The sequence below is a fragment of the Berghia stephanieae genome, chromosome 8, assembly GCF_034508935.2.
Source record: "Berghia stephanieae isolate SIO BIC M18660-M18661 chromosome 8, UCSD_Bste_1.3, whole genome shotgun sequence".
NCBI lineage: Eukaryota > Metazoa > Mollusca > Gastropoda > Nudibranchia > Aeolidiidae > Berghia > Berghia stephanieae.
Genome location: NC_088367.1, coordinates 21438981 through 21458980, shown reverse-complemented (window position 1 = coordinate 21458980; position 20000 = coordinate 21438981). Strand labels below are relative to the sequence as shown.

General features: G+C 36.9%; 1 protein-coding gene across 1 annotated transcript in view; it reads left to right on the top strand.

Annotated features, from left to right (window-relative positions):
- LOC144978356 (PDZ and LIM domain protein 4-like) overlaps nucleotides 1–20000 on the top strand; it is a 23941-nt gene that overhangs the window by 2087 nt on the left and 1854 nt on the right. The window contains exons 2-4 of the mRNA XM_078924283.1: nucleotides 7822–7996; nucleotides 14796–14944; nucleotides 18082–20000. The exon at nucleotides 18082–20000 is cut by the window's right edge and continues 1854 nt beyond it. Of these exons, the coding sequence (XP_078780409.1) occupies nucleotides 7892–7996; nucleotides 14796–14944; nucleotides 18082–18184 (357 nt within the window). The 5' untranslated portion in view covers nucleotides 7822–7891 and the 3' untranslated portion in view covers nucleotides 18185–20000. The remainder of the gene's footprint in view (nucleotides 1–7821; nucleotides 7997–14795; nucleotides 14945–18081) is intronic.

Sequence of the window (20000 nt, the reverse complement as noted above, 5' to 3'; positions counted from 1 at the left end):
TCATCCCTCTTGTTAGTTCACAACTCTCAGGTATTTATTACATGCTTGTTTGCGGATTTCATTATAGGATATTCTTACTCAAACTCAACCTCAAGTAGCCTTTTCTCTCCTTTGTTCGGATCTTCAGCAACCGGTCTATGATAGCCTCACAGACAGTTTCTACAACTTAATTTTGCATACTAGTCGGAAAGTTATTAAATTCATTCCCCCTGTATTTCGCTCGAGACCATTCTTATTTTACCCTCTCCTGACCAACTATAGGAACATTGTCACATTCGTTACGATACAATCAATAATTATCTCATTCTCATTTCATTTGTACATCAGAAAATTTTAAGAATGTTTTTGTTATCGTAATAAAAACTTGACATTGCGTGATAGGCCTCAATGTGCTGAATAATATTAAGTATTGAATGTTCTCATTTTATAGAGTTCTTGTGCTGAATAGGATTAAGTATTGAATGTTCTCGTTGCTATTCTGTTTGAGTAAGAAAAATATAATTTTGTATTGGGTGGGTGTGAAGTTTTGGGGAAAATTCTGAAAATGGCTGGTAAGGAGAGAGTTAATATAGTTCTCTCTCGTCAATGTTTGGAAAAATAGATTAATTATTGTTTTATTTTGCAGTAACAGAAATGCGATTAAAATCGTTACTCAAAGCGATAAATGTCAGAATGGATAAGTGGAGGAAAGAGTGAAACATGCAATAACGATCCATGAATTAAAATGGATAACAAAATCGCAGTAATGATAATGCAAATTTATATTGTCTATGAAATGGCTGTTGGCTTATCAGCAGTGCTTGAGGAGACTCAATAATATCCCGTAGAAAGTAACGCGAATGATGATCCATATTTGTGTCGTTATTTGTACCAGTTCGTGATAGAATCTATTCTGTTTGGTCTGGGGGTTTTTTAATGTAAGAAATTCATATATTATTCATTCATTTTATAATTCAAATAAAACTTTGCACATTTGTTAGAGTTCCGGCGCTATAATATATTCATTTAAGTGTTATTAGATACAAAACAAGAATTAGGTAGTTACAAAACTTAGATTCATATGTTCACCAGATGTAGATATTGACTTCTGAAAAAGGAATTCTAGTCAAGAACAAAAATAAAAAGAATTTGAGATGACCTTTCCAATGTTAACATTAATAAGAGTTATTTATCTTGCTATTAAAGATGGGGCAAAAGCCTGCCATCATACTATGTGTCTGGTGGTCACAGCTATACAGGCAACATACCACAGTCTTATCTCATTGTGCTAATTAATATATGGAACTTTGTTGTCCATAAATTGTTTCCCATCCTTCGACCAATGTTGAAGCACGGTTCTGGATAGTGTTTGGACCGGTATCACGACTCCGCAATAGGCTTCAACAGTCATGACGTCACTTCCCTCGGAATGACGCATGGTAACTTAGTAACTGGCTCTAAACTATCGGAACAATGGCCGACGCCCTTATGAAATATTTCTCCGACTAGCATAAAAGTGTATCCAGAGGAGAAAAACATTATAAATATGATTTTGTTATGGCTTTTATACATTCTGATCACATGACATATGAAAAGTTCTAGCCAGCATGAAGAGTAAAAAGTACCGATTTTCTTTGTTTAGAACCACGCTGCTCGCCGTTGCTGGGCGACGTGACATCAGACTATTGAATCCCCCGCTCTTGCTCAACTGGAGATTGGATAGGCAATTATAGCTGGCAATCAAAGAAATTTTGTTCTATGATATATTATGACACCTCTCGAGCACGATTTGGTCTGACGTTATTGTCCTAGGAAAGGAACCATGGCGCCTGGGAAATGGCATAACATGATTCACACTGTGTTACCTATAGAATACTGGCCGTTGACTCGCTTTTGAATACTATAACCATTCTCCTTAACCTATTTAAGAAAATCTGTCCCTCCTATTACACGCTTGCGATGCATTCAAAGTTTCACATCCACATCCATACACTAGGTCTGATTTCACGTTTTAATTGAAAAGTCCCAGCTTTAGTCGAAGGGAGATATCTTTAGTTCTCCAAACTCTGTTCAAAGATGTGAATGCAGCCTGTGCCTTTTCAATCCGTGCTTTCGTCTCTTCTTCCGTGCCTCCACCTTTGTCTTTTATACTCCCGAGATAGCAGAAAGCATATTATATCTTCAAGTTCCTGATCGTTTACTTTGATCTGCTCCCTTTGACGCATACCTATCCTTAGGACCTTTGACTTTGAAGGGTGAATTCTCAAGCCAATGGATTCCGAGAGGCTGTTTAGAATTGTGGTTTTTCCTTGCATCTGGTCCTGGGTGCGAGACAGAAGAGCCAGATCAACTGTCAACTGTCGCAATCTGGAAAAAACTCGGTTTTAGAAGTTTGGCCAGAAAACTCGTCCTTAAAATATTGAATATTTAAATGACCCTCATCAACAACTCAAACTTGGGACTTCACGAAGAGTGGACACCTTGCTCATGACGATAAAAGGGAATTCCAAAGGTTTCTTTCGATGTTCTGCGCTCCACAATGCCTTCCATAACAGTCTCATTTGCTTTTTCGACACATTTCTGTGACTATTAAAGTTACTTTTTACAGTAGCCGATTTGTGATCTAATGGTAAAATGTCTAGTAGCTTGTGACTTGTAGTTTCCTGGTTCGAGTCCCACTGTGGCCGGCGCAATGTTAAGCCCTAGGAAAAAATAAAATAAATAAATAAATTAATAATGATAATAATAATAATAATAATAATAATAATAATAATAATAATAATAATAATAATAATAATAATAATAATGATAATAATGATGATGATGATGATGATGATGATGATGATGATGATGATGATGATGATGATGATGATGATGATGATAATAATAGTAATGATAAAAGGTCCTAAGGATATGTATGCGTCAAAGGGAGCAGATCAAAGGGACTTGAAGATATATATATATATAATATATATATATATATATATATATATATATATATATATATAACTCTGCTATCTCGGGAGTATAATAGACAAAGATGGAGGCACGGAAGAAGAGGTGAAAGTACGGATTGAGAAGGCACAAGCTGAATTCACATCTTTGAACAGAGTTTGGAGAACTAAAGATATCTCCCTTCGACTAAAGCTGGGACTTTTCAATTCAAACGTGAAATCAGACCTAGTGTATGGATGTGGATGTGAAACTTGGAATGCATCGCAGGCGTGTATAAGAAGCATACAGGTTTTCGTAAATAGGTGCATGCGGAAGCATGGATGGACAGGATTAAAAACGAAGAAGAATGGAAAATAACACAGCAGAAACCAGTGAAAGGGGGAATAGCAAGAAGACGATAGAGGTGGATTTGACATACCCCTAGAAAGAATGACTCCACTATAACAAAGAAAGTATTGGGCTGGAACCCTCGGGGCAGAAGATCAAGGTGGAGGATGAAGAAGAGTAACAGCAGCTTATTTGCAGAGAAAAGACATGGAGCGAGATTTTAAAAAGATATCTCATGATAGAGAGGGACGGAAACTGTTTGTCCTGATCCAGGATGAAAAAGGCAATGATGATGATGATGATGATGATGATGATGATGATGATGATTAGTTCTCACTAAATTGTATGAATCCGACTATAAACATTCAAGTGTACACTGTGTGTTGGTACATTATATCCGGCTGGTGGATGATGTGAGTTTTATAAACATCAATTAATAGCTCGTTACCTCCAATGAGCATCGAATTTCGACACACTCGTATTTCAGCACGCTTTTTGGCTTCTTCCGTGAGCATGCAACAATCCAGCGAGTATATCGGAGTGAAGTATATTCAAATATTAAATCTAAATTCAATACGATTTTATAGATTAGGCAAAATGATTTACATTTTAGCATCAAAATCCGTACGACATAGGATTGTTTGGAGACTATAGATTGTGTGCGCTTGGCTAAGAAGCGCACAACATTGCCATCCGGAAGTTAACGGACCAACACACAAAACTCTGTGCAACCATAAACTTTTATAGTCTAGATAATACCATTAAGTGAAAACTACTTACTCATCAACGTGGATGGCAAAATAAAACAATAATAAAGACCCGAGTGACGTCAACTTCATTCTCTCTATAGATAGAACGTAATTGACGTCACTCAGCTATTTGCCATTGTTTTAGCCAGCCAATTTTATGATTAGTTCTCACTAAATTTTATCAATCAGAATATAAACGTTAAATGTGACACATAGCTGTATGTGTTGGTACATTTTATCCGCCTGGCGGATGTTGTGAGCGTTTTTGCCAAGCGTACAGCATCAATAGGTCATAATATTATAATCGCGGGGCCTTTTAGCAAGCATGACATTATGTGACTGATAACAAATTATCATATTTCTCAGTGCCTCTGGTGTAATGTCATCTGCGAAAGCTATTATGGATCCAATGACGTAGGGTATGAAACCAGAAACGTCGTGACATTATCATGATATATAATATCACAATCCATGTTTGTCAAATAATTGTAAGGACTTATAATGCTTTGACGAAAGAACAGTATAGTAATACACTTCAACCATCGTAACGTCACTTCCCTGACGCATGGTAACTTAGTAACTGGCTCTAAACTATCGGAACAATGGCGGACGCCCTTATGAAATATTTCTCCGACGAGCATAAAAGCGTATCCAGAGGGGGAAAAAACATCATAAATCTGATCATGTTTTGACTTTTACACATTCTGATCACAAGACATATGAAAAGTTCTAGCCAGCATGAAGAATAAAAAGTACCGATTTTCTTTGTTTAGAACCACGATGGCCGCCGTTGCTGGGCGACGTGACATCAGACTATTGAATCCAATTTATGTTCGTAACAATAATAAGTGTTTGTTGGAAATGTGCACAAATTGCATCATCTTTTGTATACACGTGTAGAAACAATGTGCAAGCGTGTATGTTCGTGTATGGCTGTGTCTGTATTTGTAAATGTGTTGATGTTCATACCATGAACCAAACTGAGCATTGTTTACCTCACATGAATTGCCTTTAATTTGGACAATAAAGATTATTATTATTATTATTATTATTATTATTATTATTATTATTATACAAGGGTAGACTGACAAATCTTGTATTTTCAAAACTATAATCGATACGAAATTGACAAAGGTATCCAAACAATGCTCAGTTTATGTCCTTTCCGTTTATCATTAATTTTAAATTTCAGCATAGTCAATGTCCCCATCCACACATCGCCGCCAACGACGCATCAGTTATTGCATCGCGTCCAAGAGGAATTAATTCACGTGGTAAACTTCGACTCCATCAAGTCACCTTCGCCTGCACCTCGCCATCACTGCCAAAATTTGTTATCTTGAGGTGTCTCTCTTAAGTCTTAAGAAAAGGAAAAAGTAATTTTGGAGCCAAATCGGAGCTGTAAAGGGGGAGATGGGGGGGGGGGGTGAGGGGGATTCTACGACTTCAATAAATCTTCCTCTTTCAATGTGATCATGTGTTTATGTGAGCATTCTCGGTATCCAACCGGCAGATAACTTTCTGTAATTCAGGATTTCTCGAACGATATATCCAAGTCTTCCCTATAAAACTTCAAACCTTTGTGATATGTCTGATTGTTTTATCGGATGATTATCTCGATTAAGTTCATCGATTTTTGTTGTTGCTTTGCTGCGGTTGGTTCGCTTTGTGGACGACCGATGTGAGCCTGCACGTTGATGTTGGAAGAGACAGCATCGGTTCCAGTAAAGCAGTTAATCTACATTTGAACTGTTCGAATACCAACTCACGAGTCACCATAAACACGTTTATGAATGTTTACGGGTGCACATCTCTCTACAGAAAGGAACTCAGTCACAACACGCTGCTTATTTCATAAATGTTTGGTGTAATTTCTTCGACCGACATGTTGGAGTAGGGGTTCTTTCAAATATGATAAATTAAAATCAAGAAATAGCAGCTCAACAAAATTTGGTGACCTAATAGAAGAATAAATTACACACATTTTGATGTGTAGTTGTATACTGGTGAGTTTAATACAATCGGAGATGTTCAATGGGCGTCAAGACTTTTCGGTCAATCCTATTATGTTAAAATGTGTCTGTGTCAATAAAAATAAAAAAAAATAATAACGGTACATTGTTAACTTAATTCAAATTTAATAACCAGCATTCCTCTATCATCCTGTCTGATTATTGATTTCTTCTAAATAGTATACGAAAAGATACATAGGCCCAATCACAGTCACTACTGTACATTCCTGTCACATGTACCATCTCTTTGTTGAATCCGTACCAGTAGTATGCCATTACCCAAACTTGCAAGGATCATAAGGTGCAAAAAGACCTTGAAATTGTTCTCTTCAATCTTAGGGGAAAGACGATTCCACGTCGCGCTGGGAGACACTAAGAATAAAATAAGGAAATTGATGAATGGGGTCCCTCAGGGTTCTGTTCTGGCGCCAATGCCGTTAATATCAACAGTAGCGACATGCCGAACACTTCCTCCCCGAGGCTGGGATACGCGGACTACTGGGCACTCGTTACTCATAGTAAAGTGTAGACCCTTCTCGAGAACAAACTCAGCCAGGACGTCACTCAAAGCCTACTTCGACAAGTATTACCTGAAAATGAACACTTCGAAAACCGTTGCAACTGCATTCCACCTATACAGTTTCATCTGAATATTATGGGAGACATGTTCTAACTTATAATATCATATCCCTGTTTGTCAAAAGTCAATCACTTGTATAGAAAGAATGATGATGCCATCACTCAGGTCTTTGTTATTGCTTTTTGCCATCCGCATTTATGAGTAATTCTCACTACACTGTATTAATCAGACTATAAACGTTCAAGGTTTCACATAGTTTTGTGTGTTGGTCCGTTATACTTCTGGATGGCAATGTTTTCAAGGGCATACTATCTTCTTCTTCTTCTTCAAGTACCAAGTCTGCGCCAGATATCGGTGATCATGGTACGCACTTCATCTCTCTGATCAGCATACTATCTATAGGAATGAATAAGATGCCAAAATGTAAATCAAAAGTCAATACGACCAGAAACGCAGTTTAAGAAAGTATGTTAATTATATTCTCCTTAACGAAGAGTATATATTTTACTTAAATTTCATATTTTGTATTATATGTTCAATTTTTTTTGTATTTCATTTAGTTGGGTTTTCCCCCCGGACATAATACAGTTTAATAGATTTCCATAGCACTTTTATCGGTGCTTAAGCTAAGACTAGTTAGCTCAGCCATCCTTTTTCATAGTTTTATGTTGAATTACTGTGACACTTGAACATCATGAGATCTTCTCCATCAGATGCCAATTTTATATTTTATTTTGGACCCTCAAGATTGTATCTTTGGTTTATTTGAATCCATTGATCGGATTAAGTTGGACGGTATTGGTATATTATTTCTGGACACGTCACTGTCAAAATGCATACCATGCCATCTATAATTTTATTTACGTGCCGTGATGCTTACTCGTGATGATGGTAGAGTCATTTTTCTGTTTTGCATGAAGTTTTTCATTGTTAATGCGTCTAATTTCTGGAGATCCTCTAAGAAGTTTTCTTTTCAAATGTCCACCTACTCCTGTTAATAGTTATAGTGATTCTCTACATAAATCTCATCCTCTCGCTGCCAGGTTTGATTTCTCTCTAGACCTTAGGTGCCTTTTTTTTCGATCTTTCATTGTTCATTTCATCATTGTTAAATTCTACGTCAGTCACACATACAAGTAAATCGGAGCATTCAAAGACCACAAAATGTGGTCAGCCAGTTTTAAGAGCACAGTTATTACATACTTCCTTTATTTTTCAGGTGCAGTTTGAGAAGATACCAGGGCATAACCATTCCCCAATCCTTCTACATAGTTCATTGAGAAGTCAAAATGGCACAGGCAATGGTCCAATTGCACAGACCCAATCAAATGACACCTTGGGGTTTTCGGCTACAGGGAGGACGAGACTTTTCTTCAGAACTCTCGGTTAAAAAGGTAACTCTTCAACCAATGATCTCTCTAAATGCACTTAATACTTCAGAGATATGTTCGCAAGGTTTTGATTCTCAACCAGTTAACTGCCGCACTCTTAAAAATACGTGTTTAATCAATTTTAGAAAACTAATCCTTCAAATATCGACCGATTTAAATGGTCCTCATCTTGGCAAACCCCCTCAAACCTGGGACCTCTTTTATTCTGAAAGACGGATACTGCTAGTTTCTTAAACCGTCCAAACCAAAAAGATTTGTTATTCTGATCATTTTTGCTTTGGATTTAAACTGAATTTTCAGCACATTGATTATTCAGAATTAATCATGGGGCTGGTGGAAGGGGGGGGGGGGGGGGGGGCGGTCACAATTATAATTTATTCGACACAGGTGTGAACGAATACTTGGCTAACGGTAATGACGGATATTGTAATAGTGCAGAACAAGACGGGTCTTGTAGGTGATTGGAAATATGAAATAAGAATATTGTTCCTCGTGCTCTGATGGGAAAATGAATAAAGCAGATTAAATTATAGAATTGCCCTATGTTATTTAATCGTGAAGTAAGTCCCTCAAATAATCTTCTTTTCTAGAGAATTTACCACATACAACGCTATGGATTCGAGAGACACCTTCTTCGATGGGAATTTAGTATTTAGTTTTACCCGTCGCCATAACTTAACGGGAAAATTGTACAAGGCAAGAATACAGATAACACACTTAACAATATGCACGTGCAACAAAGTGCAACCAATCAGGTGTGTGTCATAGTATGTAGTATGTACCGTATTGTTATCTTCTCATATTATACTGTGAGCAAGGTAGATAGACAGAAGGTAAGGCGCGCGGTTCTGACGTATGCGTTCACTTACCTCATAACCCATACACATCAGTAACACGCGCAGTACTCACATATTTCTCAGGTGAGTAAATAGCCTATAAGCTACAGGTAAGAAGGGGTGTAAGGCAAACGAATGTGTATTGTGTATCATTCTACTCGACTCATAATGCCTAGTTAGTTATCACAGGACGGAACTCCTCCTCTCAATAATGTAATTTTTTCATTGTTATAATTTTCCTTTCTTTTTCCAATCATGAATTAACCTAGACGATAATGGGTTTAGAGAATATATTCAGAAAATGCTCAACGAACAATATTTTGCGTGCACGAGTAAATACATCAATCTCTCTTACATATTTTTATGATCAAAATTTTAAGACAATATTACTAAATTATTGTTTCTTTCCTTTCCTGCTATTTGGGTCCCGTCATCTCACATAGTAGAGCACTCGCTTCACACGCAAAGGAACCGGTATCAATCCTGATCCGGCTTTACACCCTACGATAATTGGATAACTGGGCATCTTAGATACCGCGTAAAGTACTTTGCGATAGACTAAAGTCCTTTTCCAAAGTCTATCAAGCAATTTATATTGTCCGTTAACGCTATTGGAATCTGTATAAACCCCGGGTCCATGGGCCTCATGGCTCTAAAGAACTGCTTTTCCTGCAACATCGCGCTCTTACGTGCATGATGTAATACTACGCCAAAAGGCTACGTTTAATAGAACACATATAAGCTATTGTTTTATTAATCTTTTGCAGAGATCAGTCCCTGGACCTGTGCTCTTTACAATGTACATTGTTCAGCCATGTCTGAAATTTTTATTAAATCTAACATAGCTTTCCATCTATATGCAGATGACACCCAAGAGTACAAATTCGACACACCAAACAATCTCATCTCATGTAGTTCCATATCTGAAGCAGACGTCGGAGGTCATCTTCCGCCAAGCTGATCTATCTCTTGCCAATTCTATTAAAGCAGCGCCACCTTTCTCAGCTTCATCTGTCCAAGTTCTTATCCCTTTCAAATACGTTATTCTTTGTCTTCCTCTTACTCTTTTTCCATTCATCTTTCCAGTCAAGGCGAGTATTTCCAAACCAGGGTGGCGGATAATGTGTCCTAAAAATTCCATTTGGCGTTTGATGATTTTTGTTATCAGTGATCTTTTTCTGTTTGCCATTTCTAAAATTTCTTCATTTCTTTTCCTTTCCAAACAATATCCCTCGTTTAATTACATAATATATGGAATACTTTGTCAGAGATGTAAAAGTGTTGGATGGAATCAAACAAATTGGAGTTAAATGATGAAAAGACGGAATTTATGTTATGTGGAAATACCATTGGAAAAAATAAAGTTTAATCAACACTCAGTCTGAATATCAATGGATGTCTGATACAGTCTTCTTTGTGTTTTAAAAACATTGGTGCTTTTTGAAAAACAATGTATCCATGCAGACACAAATCGATAACCTTTGTAACAAAATTAAATATTTATCTAAAGATAATTGCCACTATCAGCGATTGTTTGACTTTTGAGGTCTAGCCAATTCCCTTCTTTTAGGTGTGTCCAGATAAAATCTCTCGTCTTCGATTCAATCAGAAAAGTGGCGCAAAATGAATGTTAAGAAAGCTCGTGTATGTCCCACTCCCTCCCAATTGAGCATTATATAATTATAAAAATACTTTATACAAATGCCATCTATTATTATTATCATTATTATTATTATTATTATTATTATTATTATTATTATTATTATTATTATTATTATTATTATTATTATTATTATTATTATTATTATTATTATTATTATTATTATTATTATTATTATTATTATTATTATTATTATCATCATTATTATCATCATCATCATCATCATCATCATCATCATCATCATCATCATCATCATCATCATCATCACCATCATCATCATCATCATTATCATCATCATCATTATCATTAAATTAATGTGCACGTATTTGCAGGTCTGATGAGAGACTACAATTATAGGCTTGGTTTAAACATTGTTATAATGGACAATATTATATTTTGCAGCGGTTTGAGAGTATTTCCTTCACAACAATGAGCCCAAAATAATTTGGGTAATCAATCCTGCAAATAACTGCACGTAGTCTTAAATGAAATGTTCACCGAATAACTGGTCCAAAAATAAATGTTTCCCCCCCCCCCCCCCCCCCTAGTCTTTGTTTTGTAAAATTGTATTTTGTGTTTTTGTCTGGTTTGGTTTTTATTATTGTCTTTTTTTTTAATTGTTGTTTTATTTCTAATTTTAAAACTTCTTTTTTTTTATTGTGTTTTTTTTTTTTTTGTCTTTTTTTTTTTTTTTTTTTTTTTTTTGGGTTTTTTTGTCTTTGTTTTTTTAGAGTAAAAAAAATAAAAGATGGATATCCACCTCGCTATTGAGAAGGACTAATGAAGGATTATTCAAGGTTTTACAACCAATGGTCCCCCTTAGCACCCTGAACTGAGTCTTAAACTTTCACCATCGCTAAAGATGGGGTTACCAGTGGTCCACGGTGCGACAAATGGTCCACCGATGAAAACGCATTTTCAATTACCTTCAACGGACATTGATTTTATCTTATCCGTAAACGATTCTTTAAAATTCGAATTTCGATGTAATATGAAAGTTACCTCCATTTATTAATCGTATATTATCGTATAAACAATCGTAAGCACGACCTGACGTCCTCTGCCGTTTTTCTTTTTTATTTTTTTTTTCAAGCTTGATATAGGTAGGTCTCGCGGTTCTTCTCTTTATTTTTAGTATTTTGTCCGTACCCGACGTCTTTATCCGGCAGTGTCGGGTCGTCGGAGTCAGTTTCCGGTGTGAGTTAGACCTAAGACTTGCCAGCTCCCATGATAGAGTTCTTGTGACTAAAGTCATGCATGGGAAGGAATGGAAAATAAAGCAATCTGACTACTCCTACCTATATACTACTTGGGCAAAAAAAATTCTATTAAAAAATAATTTTTAATTTAAAAACGATTATTGAGGTCCATAAGCAGGCATTATAATTAGACTTAAGCACAATATCGATAAACGCAAAGTTTTTGATTTAACCATTGTCAATACATTCGAATGCAGGTACTGGTTCATCTATATTTATCTATTATCATAGCATACCATGATTGAAGGCTAACGGGAGTATATATCTTTCATCCTTTGATGAGAACAAGTCAAAGGTAGCCTTTTCATGTAAAAAAAAAAAAGAATGACGTCCGTATAAAAGTTTTATTTATATGAAGGATTGTCAACTTCCTTGGAAAAAAAAAAGGGGGGGGGGGTACCAATAGCTCAGTTGGTAGAGCACTCGCTTCATACGCAAAGGAACCGAGATCTATCCCGGGTGCAGTCGAGATTTTTTCTGAACCCCAACCCCCACCCCCACCCCCATGTCCACCCAGTAGTGATTGGGTAGCTGGGTCTTGATATGGTGGAACGTGCTTTGCGATAGGGTAGCAAACAAGTGTTATTGTTCTTTTCACGTTATAGAAACCGGGATAAACTCCAGCTCTATGGGCCTAATGACTCTGAAGGACTTCTTGAAAGGGTGGGGGAAGGGGGGGGGGAGGGGGCATGCGATTGATGATTATCTTTTGATAGTCTCTAAAATTATCCGCTCATTTCAATTTGCTATCAATCAAGCATACCTTTAGCTCTAAAACTGTACCCAGTTGAGCGTCATTGGATGGGTGCCACAACTAACAACACGAAGGTGCCAGACGTGTGTCTTCTGTTGTAAAATAAAGATTGTGCGTCATGACTTTGGAGCACAGATTTTTGGAGTAAGACTGTTTTATAATGTAGGATGGACCTGCCAACAATTTTTTTTTGTCTACTTTTTTTATGTTTTTTTTTTTTTTTTTGGTTTTGTTGTTGTTGTTTTGTTTGTTTGTTTGGTTTTTTTTTTAGCTTTCTGGTTTGTTTATATTTGTTCGTTTGTTTTGTTGGGTCTATTTTTTGTGTTATTTATTTGTTTGTTGTTGTTTTTTTAAATGTTTTTGTTTTTGTTTTTTCTATTTTTATGAGGGATTTTTATCGGAGTGGGAGGGGTGTTTGTTTAATATTTGTTGTTTGTTTTGTTCTTTATATCTTTAATTGTTTTGGGGTTTTTAAAAATTATGTTAAGGATTTTTTACAATATTCTGCTTACAGAGTTATTTTTTAAAAATTTAGGATCTACGACTTTTAATTAATTTAATGAAACATGTTGAAAAAACATCTGGTGTCAGAGCACTTTTATTCCGGCTATAGAAGGGTTCTTCAATCAACAAGATTAGGACGACGTCCACATGTATTATGCAAGTCTGAGATCCTAACGCAATATGGGCCTAATTTAACATTGTTGTAATAGACTATATTTTGCACCATTTTTGTTGTTGTTGAGATTTCCATTACAACAATGAACCCATAATGAATTGGATTATAAGACTTGCAATATACATACGTCGGAGAAGGGCAAAAATTCTTAGTTTACAATGTTGGATATAGTGATGACTATTTTAGACAAGCCTTTTTAATTTAATGAGATGCCTATGTATTTAAGACTAGTACGAAATCAGTGCCCTTATGTTCAGAACTTGGGGCATGGAAAAAACTGAACCATTGTTTTTCTCTGTAAACACATAATTAAAAGAATAATTATGATCACAATTCAAATTGAAAGGTATGTTTTACAATAGTAATGTTCTCTCCTGTTCGCTCAAGGCAGTATAGAATTGCAACACAGTGTATTTTTAAAATGAAGACGACAGCTAATATTCTTGATTCTTATAATTTAATTTACGTCACACTTAGATACGCGGAGTTCCACATGTTGTAACAAATTAGAGATGAAGTGATTAGAAAAGTGCCAGAAGACAATAGAGAATAAAAAATTTCGCGGCGGTGGTGTGGTTTGAACCTGCGACCTTATTGGTACGACAACTCCGCCTGGCAGGTGAGAGCGTGGCTCTACCGTGTGAGCTATCCACGTGAACCTGCGACCTTATTGGTACGACAACTCCGCCTGGCAGGTGAGAGCGTGGCTCTACCGTGTGAGCTATCCACCTGCCAGGCCGAGTTGTCGTACCAATAAGGTCGCAGGTTCAAACCCCACCACCGCCGCGAAAATGTTTATTCTCTATTGTCTTCTGGCACTTTTCTAATCACTTCATCTCTTGTTGTTACCAACATAAGTGCCTGCTCCACTCACTTTTTTGTAACAAATTAGGTAAATTCCCCGCCTTGAATATAAATGGACATTAACGAGTTTTTTTTAGATGCCTTGAAAACATCCAAGAAATAAAGTATAACAGAGAGACCAGTTCGAGCGTGTAAGTGAAGTAGATCTGTTGCCTTAGTCACGGAACTCATCACCCGCCTTCTAGTAGAATTGGCTTAATTGACTTAAAGCCTCCCGCTTTTGATGTCACCCAATTTCGCAGCTTCTGTCGTTCCTCTTATTCTTGCGGTGAAGACGATTCTACGATTGTCTCTGTCTTGTGCCTTTTCTCTGATGTTTGATAGCTCTGATAGTGATGTTAATCGGCTTTCGTCACTGGGTTGTTTCAAATCGTTGTCGAGAGTTAAAAGTAATATTGTTGTTGGACTCCCCCCCCCCCCCCCCCCCCCTCGCTTGTTTATTTTGGCCAAAGAAATAGCGGACCATTGCTTTATTGGCGGAAATTCCGGGTTAACGACGTAGAATATGTCCGAAAAGTTTCTACCTTATCTCAAAAGTTTGAAATGACAAAGCTTTTTCGTTGCACTTTTTATATAAACTTTTGTTTGATATCCTTGTAGGATACTTATTGGATATGCCCAGTACATGTCTTAATTGGTTTATATGAGAGGCAGAGGCATTAACAAACAAACAAACAAACAAACAAGCAAACAAAAAAAGCAAAGAAAGCACAATAGTAACAAAACATACTTAAACTTTCTATGTTTTAGGTTCTACCCGGTGGTCCTGCTGATGGTCAACTTTGCCCAGGTGACTGCATTCTAAGCATCGGCAACAGGCCAACTCGAGATCTCTCACACCAGGAGGCAAACAATCTCATCAAATCAGCAGGAAACGTCATACAATTCACAATTACCAGGTAACAAGACATAATTTACATAGAAGCGTACAAAAATGAATATAACAGCTTCAAAAAAAAAATATTTTTTTTTAAATAACGAAATGTCAAACACGGAACGTTTCGGGCTCAAAGCCCGTATTCGGCCACCAACAAAAAAAAAGCCCCCAATTGTTTTGTTTTTGTTTCTTTCTTCTTTTATTTTTCTTTTGCTTTTTTGTTTTCTTTAAGAAAGAAACTCCGACTCCTTAAAAAGAGCATATTTTTCAATTTACATTGTATCTTAAGCATCAGGTCTAGCCCGACATAATCCCGTTCTGATACGGTTGGTCAGAAATGCACAGTGGCTCATATAGACTTTCTGGAAGTGACTAAAATGGAACTTGAAAGGAAAACGTGTATAAATTTTATTTTAAGAAGAAACAAAATAATGACAGTCAATCAAGCAATTAAAGACAACATATCGGAAATACGAGCGCTAACGTCTTTCAATTGCATACAGAAAAACAAAGGAAACTGTATTTTTAAAAATAATATTTTCATAATAGCAATGGATATAATATAAGATCCATCGGAGGGATGAACACAGCCGTCCTAAATTGAAATTCCGAAAACAGAAGACATCTTACCATTTATCGTACATACTCATATTATATCGTGTAAATGTATACTGGGGTTCAATGACAAAACGCTATGTGTTTCTTTCTTATCATTTTGACCTGAAAATAGTATACTTCACATATCGATGGATTAAGATGAATTCCGCCCTCCCCTCCCCTCCCCACCCCCACCCCCAACCAGCCTCCGCGCAACTTGCCAAACGTTTTAAAGCTGAGATATTTTTTGAAGACGTCTTGAAAAAAAAAAAAAAAAACAATCGTGGGAGATCTTAATTTGTACACCAAGTTCAAGTTTTCTGGCCAAATTGAAGAAAAATGATTTGTCAGTGTAGACATTATAGACAAGGACTTTGTTTATCAAAAGCAGATGTGGTGTGTATCGCCATTATTATCAATCAATTTCGCCTTGTGCCCATACTTATAAAAGGGCAGTGATAGCAGTGGATACAAAAGGAATCGCTACAAAACCATTATTTTCATCATCGTCATCACAGTCATCGTCTCCATCGTCATCATCATCCTCCTCCTCCCCCTCCTCCTCCTCCTCCTCCTCCTCATCATCATCATCATCATCATCATCATCAACACCATCATCATCGTCCTCATCATCATCATTATCATCAACAGCATCATCATCATCCTCATCATCATCATCATCATCGTCGTCGTCATCATCATCATCATCATCATCATCATCATTATCACCATCAATATCTCTATCATCATCATCATCATCATCATCATCATCATCATCATCATCATCATCAGAATCAATGCAGAATCAAACCTGGATCGCTCGCGTTCCGCTCAGTTGCTGGGTAGCCTTTAAAAACCCTAAGGCCCATTGAGCCGGAGTTCATTCCTATTTCTGCAGAATAAAACGGAGAGAAGCATTTTCTTCGTATTTCTGTATGGAACTCCTGTCAATCGCAAAGTACATTTCTGCTAAATAATAAGAGACTGTCTACCTATTAATTACTGGATGGACAGAGGGTCAGGAGAAAATGTGCAACTTGAGTTGAGCACCGGCGGACTGTTGAAGGTCCCTTTACGTATCAATAAAACGCCCTTCAAAACTATAGCGTTTACACTGCGCTTACCAATGTAATACCGTGTTCCAAGCGCTTTATAGTGTTTGTTGTTTTGTTTTTTTTAATTTTAATTTGTTTTTGTTTTTTGTTTATGTTGGTGTTTTTGGGGAGGGTGCTAGGACTAGGACCCTAAATTTGATAGTTTCTCAAAGACTAAATATGCTAATTTGACCAAGTTAATACGTTTTATTGAGAAGACTAAACCGAGTTTCTTAAAGACGGAAGGACTAAAATATGCTCATTTCAACTTTGACATTCACTCTCCGACATCTGGTTCATCCCGTCTTAAAGACCGAAAGACAAAAATATAAAATATGTTTCTGATCATTTCAAATTGATATTCACATTTTTCGGAATCTTGTTCGTCGCAACTAAAAACCGATTTGAGGGAGTGCGTCCAAATTTGACGGTTTGGCTGCTACTCACACGCGCAGTTTTAAGCGCAACTGACATGTATGTTTATCAAATGCCGGTCAAAACATACGCGGGCTTTTTCTCTTGGATGTTTATCGACACATGTGCAAATGTTTATTTAGGGTTCCATTAACACTTGCGCAGATAAATACATTCCACAATGACATATGACGTTTATATATTTTTGGCTGCCTTCATGTATAATTATAATTCACTTTTTTTTCTCTATCCAGATTACATTAATTTCAAATTATGGCAAACATTTTTTTTTCAAATTGTAACATTCAAGGAACAGCAACTACATTAGGTTGAACAAGAAATATACCTTGCGTTAGTAGCTAAGCCCTTCCCCTGTCGACTGGCACATAAGGCCTTCACAAATCTCCGCGTATTTCTTGCATGAGCCATATCTTCGGCTTCCTCCCACGACAGTCCGACTTTGCGTAAATCTTGCTCTATGGTTTGCCTCCGAGTAAGTTAACTTCGGCCTACCTCTCTTTCGAATTCCGGAGGGCTTCCACCTCATGACATCTTTTGGGAGCCTACCGTCCTTCATACGTGCTTCGTGGCCAAACCATCTCAATCTCCTTTCCGGCACTACGTCCGCCATTTCGATCGTTTCCGTTCTTTTCCTTATTTCTTCATTTCAGATTTTATCTTTCCAAGTTACTCTTATCATCTTGCTCTAACAACTCATGCGAAATGGATTTAATTTATTGGTGTCCTCTTAGTATATTTGCCAAGTTTCTCTTCCGCATAACAGGACATGGACTATTGTGGCATCGGCATCAAGGATTAATTCCTCGTGTCAATTGAAAAAAGAACCAAAAAAAAAACAAACTTTACAGGTATCCGCTGACAAGTGAAGAATAGATTGTGCAAGTGTTACCCATTCCCTGGAAAAAAAATACTGCGCAAGTGAGTACAATTGTGGCCTAATTCTGACATCATTCTGCGCAAATGGAATTCGTCTCGCAGCTGAGCACTTGGTGAAACAAAACTAAATAATTTTTTATTTCTATTTTCCTTTCAGAGGCATGTCAACAGACTTTTCCAGCATAAAACCTACAGGTCCAATCAAGTTTTCTCCTTGGAAACACGGACAAGCCCCGACTCAGTCTTACCTCCACCACTGATCCAGATTAACTCACCGTCCCTCCGCCCCATACTACGCCACCGAACTGTCTTTATACTTAAGTAGAATTTTTAATGCTAGGAAGTGTAGTTGTCTAGATGTTTGTGCATAGTAAGTGTTACATTCAAACGTAATATAATGTTATTTGGATGGTGAAATAAGTCATACCTTCATTCATGAATCACCCTATCCGTCCATTTTTCATTATACCGTGTTTTAATCAGTTAATTGCCGTACTCTGAAACAAAATAAAAATCGTATTTAAAAATGTGTCCAGAAAACGCGTTTTCTAAAAATCGATCTATATTTAAAGATCCTCATCTTGGCAAATACTTTCAAACCTAAGACCTCGCGAGGTCCCTGGTTTGAGAGATTTTGCCAAGATGAGTTTTCTGGCCAAAGTTTTAAATGCGTTTCTTTCTAGAGTACGGCAGTTAACTGGTTAACGTACGCTTTTTTTCCATTTTGGCCATGAAGGATTTTCTTCAAATAACAACAAAACTTGAGCATTTATATATCGCAACATCCACTAAACGTGCTCAAAGCGCTTACAAGGGATCCCTAACAAACATCATCAATGAACATGTAAGACGAGTCATGACGCCTCTTTGGTGATAATTTTGCAATTTTTTTTCCAATAGGGACAACGCTGTTAACGGCCATGTACTCATGTTACACCTGAGTACGGTGAGAGAATGTGAGTAAAGAGCCTTTTCCAAGAACAGCTATGCCCCACTCAGAGCGAGACTCGAACCCTGGAACATACGATCCGAAGGCGAGTGTCATATCACTAGACCACATAGCCGCCACATAATTAAATCGGCCGATGCTCTGGTAAATAAATATTCTGGCCAAAATTTAAAAAAAACAAACCACCATATTTTGTCGAGATCAGCTAGATGTTGGAAATTGAAATAACAGGCGTAAAAATTAATAGGAAACTTTAGTTTTATTTCTATTCGTTATAATGGAGAATGAATATACGATTCTTAGACTCCTGCTTTTTGGAATACGCTTCAACAGTCATAACGTCACTTCTCTCGAAATGACGTATGGTAACTTAGTAACTGGCTCTAAACTATCGGAACAATGGCGGACGCCCTTATGAAATATATCTCCGACGAGCATAAAAACGTGTCAGAGGAGAAAAAACAACAGTATAAACCTGATCATGTTTTGACTTTTACATATTCTGATCACATGGCATATGAAAAGTTCTAGCCAGCATGAAGAATAAAAAGTACAGATTTTCTTTGTTTAGAACCACGATGGTCGCCGTTGCTGGGCGACGTGACATCAGACTATTGAATCCAATTCCCAACCGCTGCACGAGCTTGGGAATGGATACACTATAAGTGGATTTTGATATCATATTTATTATCAACCCAAGATGTACTTTTCCCCATTAGTTAAAATCGATGCAAATTTAGTGTATTGTGTCGGTTGGGGTGTACAGCTTTAAGTATAGGCTGAAAGCATGTAGGATTTCAAAAAAGGTTGACAAGCACTGCTATAAATTCATTTTTTTAAACGTGTGTTTCATTCCGACAGAGTACCAGATTGAGGTGATAAGACAAATTCTTTCGCTCTCAAACTCAAATAATTGAAATGTCATAAGTTGGTGTCCGTGAAACATTTCTTTAGTCATTTTCTCCAAATTATATAACTTTTCAACCCGTTTTGGGTTTTTTCATCTGAACGTTTCATCTGCGCTATGTCTGTTAGTTCCTCTCGTCAGATAACTTTTGTGATAAGTCTCTTTAACTAGTTAATGCCGTACTCCGGAAAGACAAGAATTTAAAAATTTGGCCAGAAAA